General features: G+C 46.9%; 3 protein-coding genes across 3 annotated transcripts; 2 read left to right on the forward strand and 1 right to left on the reverse strand.

The window, feature by feature from the left end:
• The first annotated feature begins 1,201 nt into the window (after positions 1–1,201).
• Positions 1,202–3,003, forward strand: LOC147231388 (class I histocompatibility antigen, F10 alpha chain-like). Its single transcript, XM_086152772.1, has 3 exons — positions 1,202–1,743; positions 2,295–2,561; positions 2,711–3,003. The coding sequence occupies exons 1-3, from the start codon at positions 1,686–1,688 to the stop codon at positions 3,001–3,003; spliced, it is 618 nt and encodes a 205-aa protein (XP_086008898.1). The 5' UTR covers positions 1,202–1,685.
• A 2-nt stretch (positions 3,004–3,005) lies between these two features.
• Positions 3,006–5,328, forward strand: LOC147231389 (HLA class I histocompatibility antigen, alpha chain F-like). Its single transcript, XM_086152774.1, has 4 exons — positions 3,006–3,739; positions 3,981–4,079; positions 4,257–4,274; positions 4,426–5,328. The coding sequence occupies exons 1-4, from the start codon at positions 3,391–3,393 to the stop codon at positions 4,479–4,481; spliced, it is 522 nt and encodes a 173-aa protein (XP_086008900.1). The 5' UTR covers positions 3,006–3,390; the 3' UTR covers positions 4,482–5,328.
• A 2,246-nt stretch (positions 5,329–7,574) lies between these two features.
• On the reverse strand, positions 7,575–8,217 carry LOC147231390 (putative ATP-dependent RNA helicase DDX56). The gene is made up of 4 exons (XM_086152985.1): positions 8,141–8,217; positions 7,973–8,062; positions 7,779–7,884; positions 7,575–7,702 (listed from the first exon to the last, which is right to left on the reverse strand). The coding sequence occupies exons 1-4, from the start codon at positions 8,174–8,176 to the stop codon at positions 7,575–7,577; spliced, it is 360 nt and encodes a 119-aa protein (XP_086009111.1). The 5' UTR covers positions 8,177–8,217.
• Positions 8,218–11,452: the final 3,235 nt, after the last annotated feature.

Raw genomic sequence — 11,452 nt, forward strand, 5'->3', positions numbered from 1 at the left:
TAGCGTAGCTGATAGCAGAACGGGACACGTTGGACTGGACTGACTAAATCCTGGGAACTCAACACACACATTGCCAAGGTAGGAGTTCTTTTACGGTTCACTCTCTTGTTTTGTTTTTTTCCACTGGTCAGTTGTTCACCTACTGTTTTTTTTTTTTGAGAAGCTTATATCTCCTTTGGACCAGGCAGATGTTTAGTGCTGTTTTCTCCCGGTATTGGCCCAGACAATCAAAAGTTGAGTAATCTCATATTTTAGCACTGCATTTATCGTCCGATCGGCCGAACCATTTCTTTCAGATTCCAGATGTTCTCGGTGGAAACGTGGCAGCGCCATTGCAAAGTTGAATTCAAAACTTGAGCAATCTCATGTTTATCAGATGTAAAAGAGGATGATTTTGTCACAAATAGTCAAAGTCAACTTTATTGTCAAAACTGCCAGATGTTCACACATATTTCTTATCCCCCCCTTTTTTTTCAATACAATTTTCCAGTATTATTTATTATTGTTATGTTTTCTTTTAACTCTGGCACAACATTTACCTTCGAGATAAATAAAGTTGTTCTTTTTCTTATACAGAGCATTGAAGTAGAACAACAGAGAACTACGGCGAATTATGCAGAGGTAGATTTGGCAAGAGCGCAATTTTCTTTCAATTTGTCAGTTCTGTCAACAAGTGACAGAAGGTGCAGTGGCAAGAAAAAAAAGAAAAGTGATAGCAGTATGAAAGTGCAGTTGCATCAACTGTTTTTACAGGGCTTTTTTTGCATTGAAGTGAATGAGTAAATGAGTCCATGAAAGACTTCTGATGGCAGGTACTTGATGTGAGGTTCAAAATGTGATGAGAATGTTTAAAAATAGTTGTATGTTTACTAACATGCTGCAATGTAGTGCAGGATTTGTTCAAAATTTAGTGTCTTGTGAAAATGGGACATTGTGATTTCATAGAAATGTTGTAGACGTGATTATTATTATGAGAAAACATGAACACGATCGCTGCCTTCACACGGACGAATAGCATTGATAATTAATAACAACAATATGTGAAGAAAGTTGAACTGAACAAATGTTTTAATTCACAAAACTGCATTTCCACTGAGAAACGGTTGCAGTTCTCCAGGCGTCCACTAGGGGGCGCCCTGAGACAAACTCAGTCACAGGAAACTCGCATGTTTTTGACGCTTGACGTGATATTTTGATCAGGACGGAGAGAAAGAGCAGAAAATCCATCAATTGAAACTTTGATCGGTATTAATATGACTTTGGAACAGCGGGAAACTCGAAATGAGTTTTATTTATCATGAAATCGCCTCATAAAGTGGATAAAAACAACTGCGTCATACAACGCAGTATTTCCCACACCGATATGTAAACTGTTTTTTTTTTTATTATATACTTTTTATAATTTATATCCTTGCATTTTACCGTACTAACAGCAATGTTTCCATGACCATAAAAGCATTCTGACTCATTCTGACTGACTTTCGCTTCGAGCCTGTGCATTTTGAGTTTACCTGGCGACCCGTGACGTTTCGGCCCGATCTGAATTCTCATTGGCTCAGACGGGGGTTCGTTGCAGCTCCTCCCCAGTGGATCCTTCAGTTGAGCTCCAGATCCTTCACTTGGAAGACCAGCGTGTGTTTGGGAACAACAGTGCTTGAACATCTGAAGGCTCTTCAAACCTGGAGATGATGAAGATCTCTCTACTTGTGCTGGTTGTCATGGGAACGTCCAGCGTGACGGCCGGTAAGTCCGTGTCTTTTCGCTTCATTTGATTCCTCAAAGAGTCTGAAGCAGCAGCTCGTTTTTAGTTTGGTCCAAAGATGATCTTCAGCCTGTTTCTCATCAACATTTCACCTTTAGGATCAGATGGAAACTGTAGTTTTTAGTTCAGAGTGAGAGTTCAGAGGAGATGGGAGCAAATATGGACGTTGTTTGGAGTTTAAGACCAATCAAAACGAAAGTGAAAGTAAATATGAGGCCTTTCAGGAAATCCAGCATGAAGGAAGGACAGAAGCAAAGATCTTCAAATAAAGTCCCTTTCTATTAATGTTAGAGTTTTATCTGTTCAGATTGAAATCATCCCATTTCCTAAAATACTGGAAATAATCCTTCACTTTGAGATTGACTTGCAGTATTTCTGACTAAATGTTGAACTGCTTTTCTGCGAAATTCAAAGAGCAAGTTCTAGAATAGTTCCATCATTCACTGTGTTTTTACATCTTTGAGTAACTTAAAGCTGTTTATGGAACTTTCAGTCACCAAAACCTCATCATTCGGTGAAATATTTCTTCCAGTGATTCACTCCCTGAAGAATTTCTACACAGCATCCTCTCAAGTCCCAAACTTCCCAGAGTTTGTGGAAGTTGGTTTGGTGGATGAAGTTCCAATAGCTCACTATGACAGCAACACCAGAACAACAGAACCCAGACAGGCCTGGATGGACCAAGTCACAGCAGATGATCCACAGTACTGGGAGACAGAGACCCAGAGGTCACTGAGTAACCAGCAGGCCTTCAAAGGCAACATTGAAATTGCAAAGCAGCTTTTCAACCAGACTGGAGGTTTGTTCACACACACACACACACACACACACACACACACACACACACACACACACAGCTCTGCACCCTGAGTTTATGTCCATCCCATAATAAACACAGCGGACTGTGCTGAGATCTCACTGGTTCACTGCAGCTTCTGTCTCTCTCAGGAGTCCACATTCTCCAGGCTATGTCTGGCTGTGAGTGGAACGATGAGACTGGAGAAGTGAATGGTTTTCGTCAAGAAGCTTATGATGGAGAAGATTTCATCTCATTTGACCTGAAGACACTGACATGGATCGCTCCGAGACCACAGGCTTTCAGAACCAAACACAAGTGGGACAATGACGAGGCCATAAAGGAAAACTGGAAGCACTACCTCACCAAGCTTTGTCCTGAGTGGGTGAAGAAGTATCTGGACCACGGGAGGAGCTCCCTGCTGAGAACAGGTGGGATCACATGACCTGACGTCGCCTCAACAATGTTTCGACTTCTTTTCAAATCTTTGGTTATTTTCTTGAATCTGAGGAAACAATTTTGGGACTTCCAGTAAAATTGTCCATCTCAGGCCAGTTTGATGTCCAATGAACACACACCAATCAATCAATCAATCAATCAATCAATCAATCGATCTTATTTCCTGCTTCCCTGTTCATTGGATGCAGATTCTTGGGTTCTTCCTTTCTGCTTTTTCGCTGATTTCACTCTTAAATATTGAAAGTTTAGACGAGACAGTGAGTAATATTTGTCCACAGCAGAAGAAGGTGTGATGTTTGTACCTTCACTCTTCTTCCTCCATGTCTCTGCCTTCCTTCTCCTGCCCACTTTCTAATCTGCCTCCTCCGTGTGGATGGAAGTTCTTCTGAGTTCAGGCGTTGACAGAAACTCTGTTTCTCTTGACGCTCCAGATCTTCCCGGAGTGCATCTCCTCCAGAAGACGCCCTCCTCTCCGGTCACCTGCCACGCCACCGGTTTCTTCCCCAGGGAAGCCATGCTGTTCTGGACGAAGGACGGAGAGAAGGTCCCTCAGGAGCTCGGAGAGATCCTCCCCAACTCCAATGGAACCTTCCAGATGAGCACTGACCTGAAGCTCCCGGACACACCCGGAGATCTGAGCGCATACAAGTGTGTGTTCCAGCTCTCCGGTGTCAAGGAGGACATGGTCACCGTCCTGGACAGAGACGCCATCAGGAGCAACGGTAAGACTGGACTCACAGGGGATGAAGGTAGGAAACGACCCTCTAGTTTCCCATCAGCGTCCAGATCTTCAGATCCAAAGTGTGTCGGATTCATGTCTGCCATCAGTCGGGCTTTTTCTTCTTGCCGAATTGTTCAAGTCAGGATCAGTCAAACTTAACTGGTTAACAAGAACTGAACCGCAGAGAAGCAGAGAGACGATTTCAAGACCAGAAACTGTTTGTGTTGTGTTTTGCTGGACAGCAAAGCCTGGCCTCGTCCTCCCCGTCGTCATCACAGTGGTTGTTGTTGCTCTGCTCGCCGTCGTTGCCGTTGGATACGTCTTCTACAAGAAGAAGTCTGGTGAGAGACCTCCACAGGGAGATGTTTGACTTGGACTCGATGTTGTTTCATTGTAAATATCTTTGTCCCAACGTGAAGCCGTGCGAGGCTCCGACTTTCAGCCTCGCCATGTTGAGACACATCGTCTGCAAACTCTTCTGGCAAAGCTGAATTATTTCTCTTCTCTTTGTATTTCAGCCGAAGCTCCTCCGTCTCGTAAGTAGACGCATTTTTTGTTTAATTCTTTGGAAGTGACTTGCTCTCTGAAGATCCAAAATGTGAAACCAGCAGAGGTGTTTCCTGCAGGGAAAAGACTCCTGTAGTTTGGAACAGGATTCGAGCTAATTGTTTGTTTCTGACCTTCCAGCTGTCGGCAGCTCAGAAGTTTTGGAGGAACTCAATCCCAAACCCTCCTCATCTTGAGGGACAAACCAACCCGTGCACTCAGTGAGTTCCTCCTGAAAGCTGCCTTCCAGGGTTCTTCTCGTCTCCTCGGGCTTTCAGATGAATTGTGGAAGTGGCCAGGAGGAGACGTCATCTTCAGTCCAGCCGTAAACTTGGAACAACGAGTTCAACATCTAGAATGGAGTTTAACATTGGATTTCTGAAGACAAGCAACTATAAAAGTGTATTTAAAAAGGATTTGACTCCATAAAAACATGAGTTGAACTGACGGACATTCCGTCCAACATCTACTCAGCATCACTGAAAGACACGTTTCCCAACAACACGTTGACAAATCATCCTGAGATCTGGCTCTGAATGCAACACCACTTCTCTGCATCGGATACCTGAAGCGATCTGGTGGCGGCTTTTCAAACACACACACAAGCAGTTTATTCATCCAGAATTTCCAGGTCTACGTTGCTCTGCTTGAACAGACATACTTTGGGGTTTGTACTGTTTATTGCAACTGATATTGAATTGTTTTGTTGGACAGAAAATCTCTACTTGGAAACCGGGGTTTCTTTTCTGTGGATTTTGTTGTAAAAGAAAACCTGACAGAATCTTCCTGTGATTTCATGGGCCATAGAAGCAGCTCCACAAGAAAAGAAATAGTGGGAAACTGGCATTTAGAAGTGAGTGTTTTATTTTTTTCAGACAAACACACACTCACGATGGTTCAGGTGTTTTCCCTGAAAAATCTTTTCTGCTGAGTTCTGCAGAGACTGCTGACGAATGACAAGTGTCAAGAAACATTTGTCCTCTGCTGAGGTTAACAGCAAAAAATGTAAGACAACAGCTAGAATAAATAAATGTTTAAACGAGAGCCACTTGGTTGGAGTCATTTGGGCTGCTCAGCCCTCTTTTTATATAACTTGGCCTCTCTGACGCCTTTCGTCATACTGACTCTGGCAGCCCTGAACTGAGCTTTATCCCCAGATGAGAAGGTACCGTTCCTGTCTTTTAGGAGCACTTCGACCTCCGCTTCTTCACAGGTTCTGGTTTGGATACACCCAAATTTGTTTGTCCACCATGACAGTGGCAACACAGTGTTAGATGTAACAAGACACAGTTGAGGTGTACACTTCCCAATCCTGGTCTTGAAAAATATCCAGGTTGTTGTTTTCAAAACAGTTCTGCAGCTGCTGAGAGGCACCATCAACAGAAGGGAAACGATAAGGTAGGCTGAGATGGGGGAGCAGTGCAGCCCTGTAGCGTAGGAGTATTTTCTCCTCTGGTGGCACATTGAACATGGTGATGGAACTTGGGGAGCACTACCTTCTAATCGTTGGTTAAGATCCCCTGCATTCATATGGGCTACCTCTGGATAGGTTTTCTGGTTCTGTTGGTGGCTAGTGGCATTGTGCAGATAGGTAAGGGCAGAGTTAGCATTAGAACTCGGTGCAATAAACACAGCATTCACGATGGCAACAGGAAACTCTTGTGGTAGAGACGAGGGTCTGCACTTGACAGTCATGTACTCCAAGTGTGAGGAGCAGTGGCTATCAATGATTGTGGCATTGGTGCACCAGTTGTTCATGTAAATACACAGTCCCTTGCTCTTACAGGAATAACAGTCTCTGTCATGGCAGTGAACTCCATTGCCAGGTCTGGAATGGATGAGTGGAGCCACATCTCAAGTATCAGCGAAATACAACAGTCCTGGATGAGTCTGTTTGCGGCTATCTGTTACAGTCAGCACATCCATTTTATTTGTGAAAGATCTGTCATTTGAGATGAAGATGCTGGGAGGTGGAATCTGAAGGTGGGAGGTATGCTCTGGAAAGGAGAGGCTGTTTGCTCAACTAAATACATGAGTGTGAATGAGAGGGACCCATGTGAAATGGTGAGGCAACGGAGTGGATAAAGAAAGTGCAGGATTTTATGTACTTAAGGGCAACTTCATAGAGAGTGTGCAGAAGAAGTGAAGAAATGTGTACAAGCAAAGTAGAGCAAGTGGAGTTAGGTGTCAAGTGATAAGAGCGTTAAAAGGTGGAGGAGATGGTGGTAAGACCAGCCATGCTCTCTGGTTTAGAGACAGAGGAGGGGACAGGAGGCAGCAGAGATGAATATGTGGAGGTTTTCTTTGGGAGTGAGAAGGATAGAGAGGATCAGGAAGGAGGGGCAGCACATGCTCGATGTTTTGAAGATAAAGTCAGACCGAGATGGTCTGGATATGGACAGAGGAGGTATGGTGAAGATCTGGGTGGAAGGACGATGAGGTTCAATGCCTAGGGAGATTCATGAATGAAGGGAGAAGAACAGGAAGTAAGTTGATGTGACAGTAGAGGATCCCGTGAAGGTCAGATGGAAGCAATGATTGGAGAATGAAGCGACCAAGTGTTTTTGGACAGTGGGAGGAGACCCTGGAGGAAAAAAAAAGGCAGGAACGACGAGAATGTGTCCTTCAGGAACAATTCAGTTTGTTTTCCTTACTTATGAAGTTTATTTAGGGGAAAATAAGTGAATCTTAAAAACTCATTTTGACAGGAGCAGGAGTCCTGCTTCTGTCCTCTGGTGCCACGTTCAGGTCAGTTTTGTCCTGGTGATCTGACTCAACTGGAAATGAAACACTTACAACAAAGGCGAATTACCAGTTTGAACCTCATGCTAATTGGCCAACATGCTAACGTTAAGAAGAGCGTGTTAGCATTACAGACGGAACTGAAGGGAGTCATGGAGAATTTATTTTCAGAAAAGAATCGAAAGGTTTCAGAACGAAAGGCATCGATCGGGATCCTACAGGAGCTGCAACCTTGTAGAACATCGACAGTCCTGATGGAGTTAATGTTTCTCATTTTATCCAACGTGCGTGAGACTTGGGCACAACATTTCACCCAAAGTTCAGTTAGAAAAGTTTACCCCCACTCCAAAAGTCCGGGATCAGCTCGTCTTGCCCTTCCTGTTTTTTCCTCCCGTGAAACAAAAGCTCTTCAGGGTTTTTTTTCCCACGGCTGTTCTTCTGTAAGAGACACATTGAGCCAATACTTACACTGAAAATAATTTTGATTTTTGGTGATATCTGATTGGACTCCCGTTTTGGGGGATCGTCTCTTCTGATAGAGTTAAAGGTCAACGGGACTCAACTGGCCTCACCTTGAAAACGGTCTTAGCAACTCCCTCTGATCGGGATGTTTCCTTCCTCTTATGCCTCCTCCTGCAGGACAGGGGGTCCAGCAACCCCTTTAGGGTCTCGGGAGCTGTAGAGATCAAAACACAGAGTCAGTCGACAAGTGGTTACTGTTAGCATCCAGAAAATGGGGAGGGGGGCCTTACTGAGGTACTCTGGCACGTTACTAAGGTGGGGCTTGATGACAGCTGGTTGGAGGTCTTTGTCGTGACGCAGGAGCTGCAGGTCGCGAGGGTTGTCCTCAAAGTACGTCTGAGGGAAAGAAGTGGGGGAGGGGCTGGTCAGGCTAGGAGATGAAGCTAAACCTAACAGCCGACCACCAGGGATCAATTTTGCTCACCTTCAGCTTCTCTGAGTTCAGCAGCTCCTGCTTGATCTCCTTTAGCCGAGCCTCGCGCACCATCTGCTTGGTCACTGAACGCATTGCGTCCTGCAAACAGAAATACAGCAGGGAGGGTCAGGATCCCCCAGCCCTCCAGGAGGCCAAGCATCAGAGACAGTAACTCACCCTGCATCTGTACCGGAAGCCCTCAATCTCCTCCATCTTGAACTGGTACAGCTTTAGGGGGCACTCTGCATCATCTGGAATCAAAAGTGCATTTAGCCTTCAAGACAGGATCTCTCCTCATTCGTGTTTTCTCCGCACTTCTTGCTAAAAGGGCATGCTTCACCTCCAGTCAGCGTTTCCGCCATCTCCGACTGTATTTGCTGCTCGCTGTGAGACACGAAGGACAGTGCCGTCCCTGGGTTGTCCGCTCTTGCCGTTCTGCCAGGATTAACACACATGCAGGTGATTTCCTGCCATTTTTACTTTCTGGGAGAAGTTCCTGAGGGTTCTTCACAAGGTTTAGGTCATTGCATACTAACTTTATTGGCGCTTTTCTCAAGTCTCAATTGCTTTCAGTCTTTACACTTTGCACTTCCCGGACAACTGTTTGGTCAGTCCCTGCCAGTTTCCTGCAAGTATTCCGGTAGAAAGCTTATAATAAGCATTAAGGCTAGCTGTTAGCTATTATGCCACAGGCTTACTCTTCTGAAGGATAGCAGCAACAGGGCGCGAGGGGCTACGGGTGGGAGGGCATGCGGGGCTCTTGGGCTGTGGTGGGAGGGCAAGCAGGAATCCCAGCGACAGGGCGCTCTTGGCATCTGGGGAGAGGGGAGAGGGCGTGCGGGGTTCCTGGTGACAGGGTGCTTGGATATCCTGGTGAAGGGTGCGTGGGGCTCTCGGTGTCCAAGGGTAGGTTGCGCATGGCTCCCAGATCTCGCGGGGTGCAGCGACAGGGCGCTCAGGGATGCCGGGGTGCGGCAACAGGGCGTGTGGGGATCCTGGGGTGCGGCGACAGGGTGTGCGGGGATCCCAGGTTGCGGGGCTACTTGGGTCCAGCAACAAGATTCCTGGCATCAGGGCGTGCAGGGCTCCCGGCGTTCGGGGGGGAGGGCGCGCATGGCTCCCTGGGCTCCTGGGGTCCAGCATCAGCCCGCATGACTCTCTGGGCTCCAGCATCAGGGCGCATGGCTCCCTGGGCTCCTGGGGTTCCTGGTGACAGGGCGCTCAGGGATCCCGGGGTGCTGCGACAGGGCAACAAGATTCCTGGCGTCAGGGCGTGCTGGGCTACCAGCGTCTGGGGGGGGGAGGGCGCGCATGGCTCCCTGGGCTCCAGCATCAGGGCGCGCGGGGTTCCCAGTGACAGGACGCGCTGCGCTCCCAGGGTGCGGCAGGAATCCCGATGACTAGGTTCCTGAGACTCCCCGCATCCAGAGGGTGGGGCTGGGCTCCCGAGGTCCAGCAAAAAGGCGCGAAATGTTCCCGGCATCAGGGCGCATGGCTCCCAGAGCTCCTGGGGTTCCTGGTGACAGGGCGCGCAGGAATCCATGTGACATGGCGTGCGGTAATCCATGTGACAGGGCGTATGGGAATCCTGGTGACAGAGTGCAAGGGGCTCCCGGTGCCCGGGGTTAAGGGGCATGCGGCTTCCAGAGCTCCAGGAGTCCAGCAACAGGGCGCGCAGGGTTCCTGTTGACAGGGTGCTCGGGAATTGTGATGAAGGGTGTGCGGGGCTTCCGGCGTCTGGGGGTGGTGGGCGCACGACTCCCGGAGCCCTTGGGGTCCAGCATCAGCATGCGCGGGGTTCCCAGAGACAGCACGCAGGTCAACGACTGCCATTGGCACCGATGACCTACAGGATACCATTGAAACTGGGCTACTATAGGTCAAAGAAGGAGAGGAAGAAGGTGTGTTCAGAAGCGGAGAGTGAAGAGGAAAGGCAAGAGTCTGGGTCTGGGACTAGGGACTTTGAATATAGGGACTAAGACAGGAAAAGGTAGAGAGTTGGTCGACATGATGCAGAGAAGGAAGGTGGATATACTGTGTGTCCAGGAGACCAGGTGGAAAGGAAGTAAGGCGAGAAACTTAGGAGCAGGCTTTAAATTGTACTATCATGGTACTGACAGGAAAATAAATGAAGTAGGATTTATCTTGAAGAAGGAGTTTGTTAGGAATATTCTGCCGGTGAAAAGAATGTCAGATACACTTATGAGTCTGAAAATGGAAATTGAAGGTGTGATGCTCAATGCTGTGCTCAATGCTGTGAGTTGGAGGAGAAGTAGTAGTTCTGGAAGGAGATGAATGAAGTGATGCAGAATATCCCCAGAGATGAGAGAGTGGTAATTGGTGCCAACTTCAATGGGCTTGTTGGTGAGGGCAATAGAGGGGATGAAGAAGTTATGGGCAGATTTGGTATATAGGATAGGATCACAGAGGGACATATGGTGGTAGACTCTGCAAAAAGGATGGGAATGGTTGTAGTGAACACTTTTTTCCAGAAGAGACAGGAACATAGGGTGGGTGAGAGCATACCCAGACAGCATAGGATGGTGGTTTGTAGGATGACTCTGGGGACAAGGACGATCAAGAAGACAAAGGCAGAGCAGAGGACAAAGTGGTGGAAGCTGAAAAGGGAGAAGTGTTGTATGGTTTTCAGGGGGGAACTGAGAAAGGCTCGAGGTGGTCAGGGAGAGCTTGGAGATGATTGGACAACTACAGCTAATGTTATCAGAGAGACAGGTAGGAGAGTACTTGGTGTATCATTTGGGAGGAAAGTACATAAGGACACTTAGTGGGGGAATGAGGAAGTGCAGGAATATATACAGAGAAAGTGGTCAGCAAAGAAGCGGGACACCGAGCGGAGTGAGGAGAACAGACAGGAGTAAATGGCACTACTGCGTAAAGATAGAGGTAGCAAAAGCAAAACAAAGGGAGTATGATGACTTGTATGCTTGGATGAACAGCAAGGAGGGAGAGAATGATCAATACAGGTTGGCAAAACAGAGAAATGAATATGGAAAGGATATACAACAGATCCGGGTGATAAAGGACAGAGAGGGAAATGTATTGACAGATGCTAGAAGAGTGATGTGAAGATAGGAGGAGTACTTTGAAGTGCTGATGGATTAGGGAAATGAAAGAGAGACAAGGGTAGAAGAGGTGACTATTGTAGACCACAAAGTAGCAGAGATTAGTAAAAGTGAGGAAGGCATTGAAGTCAGTTGTTCCTGATGATATAGCTGTGGAGGTATCTAGGAGAAGCAGCGGTAGAGTTTTTGACTATATTATTTAACAGGATCTTAGACAGTAAGAAGATGCCCAAAGAATGGAGACGAAGTGTGATAGTGCCCATTTTTAAGAATATCGGGGATGTGCAGAAGTGCGGCAACTATGGAGGGACAATGTTGATGAGACATACAATGAAGTTATGGGAAAGCGTAGTGACGGAGAGCAAAAGTCAGCCTTTGTGAGCAGCAGTATGACTTCTGGACTTCT

Source organism: Fistularia commersonii, chromosome 9 (genome assembly GCF_037954325.1).
Source record: "Fistularia commersonii isolate RoL2024-O1a breed Wild chromosome 9, RoL_Fcom_v1.0, whole genome shotgun sequence".
Classification (NCBI taxonomy): Eukaryota; Metazoa; Chordata; class Actinopteri; order Syngnathiformes; family Fistulariidae; genus Fistularia; species Fistularia commersonii.

Excerpts from the sequence above, each read along its gene's own strand:
- LOC147231388 (XM_086152772.1), top strand. The coding sequence starts at position 1,686 with ATGATGAAGATCTCTCTACTTGTGCTGGTTGTCATGGGAACGTCCAGC. Across the intron at positions 1,744-2,294 it reads AACGTCCAGCGTGACGGCCG|TGATTCACTCCCTGAAGAAT; the intron begins GTAAGTCCGTGT and ends TATTTCTTCCAG. Across the intron at positions 2,562-2,710 it reads GCTTTTCAACCAGACTGGAG|GAGTCCACATTCTCCAGGCT; the intron begins GTTTGTTCACAC and ends TGTCTCTCTCAG.
- LOC147231390 (XM_086152985.1), bottom strand. The coding sequence starts at position 8,176 with ATGGAGGAGATTGAGGGCTTCCGGTACAGATGCAGG. Across the intron at positions 8,063-8,140 it reads GCTTCCGGTACAGATGCAGG|GACGCAATGCGTTCAGTGAC; the intron begins GTGAGTTACTGT and ends TTCTGTTTGCAG. Across the intron at positions 7,703-7,778 it reads TAACGTGCCAGAGTACCTCA|CTCCCGAGACCCTAAAGGGG; the intron begins GTAAGGCCCCCC and ends TGATCTCTACAG.
- LOC147231389 (XM_086152774.1), top strand. The coding sequence starts at position 3,391 with ATGGAAGTTCTTCTGAGTTCAGGCGTTGACAGAAACTCTGTTTCTCTT. Across the intron at positions 3,740-3,980 it reads AGACGCCATCAGGAGCAACG|CAAAGCCTGGCCTCGTCCTC; the intron begins GTAAGACTGGAC and ends TTTGCTGGACAG.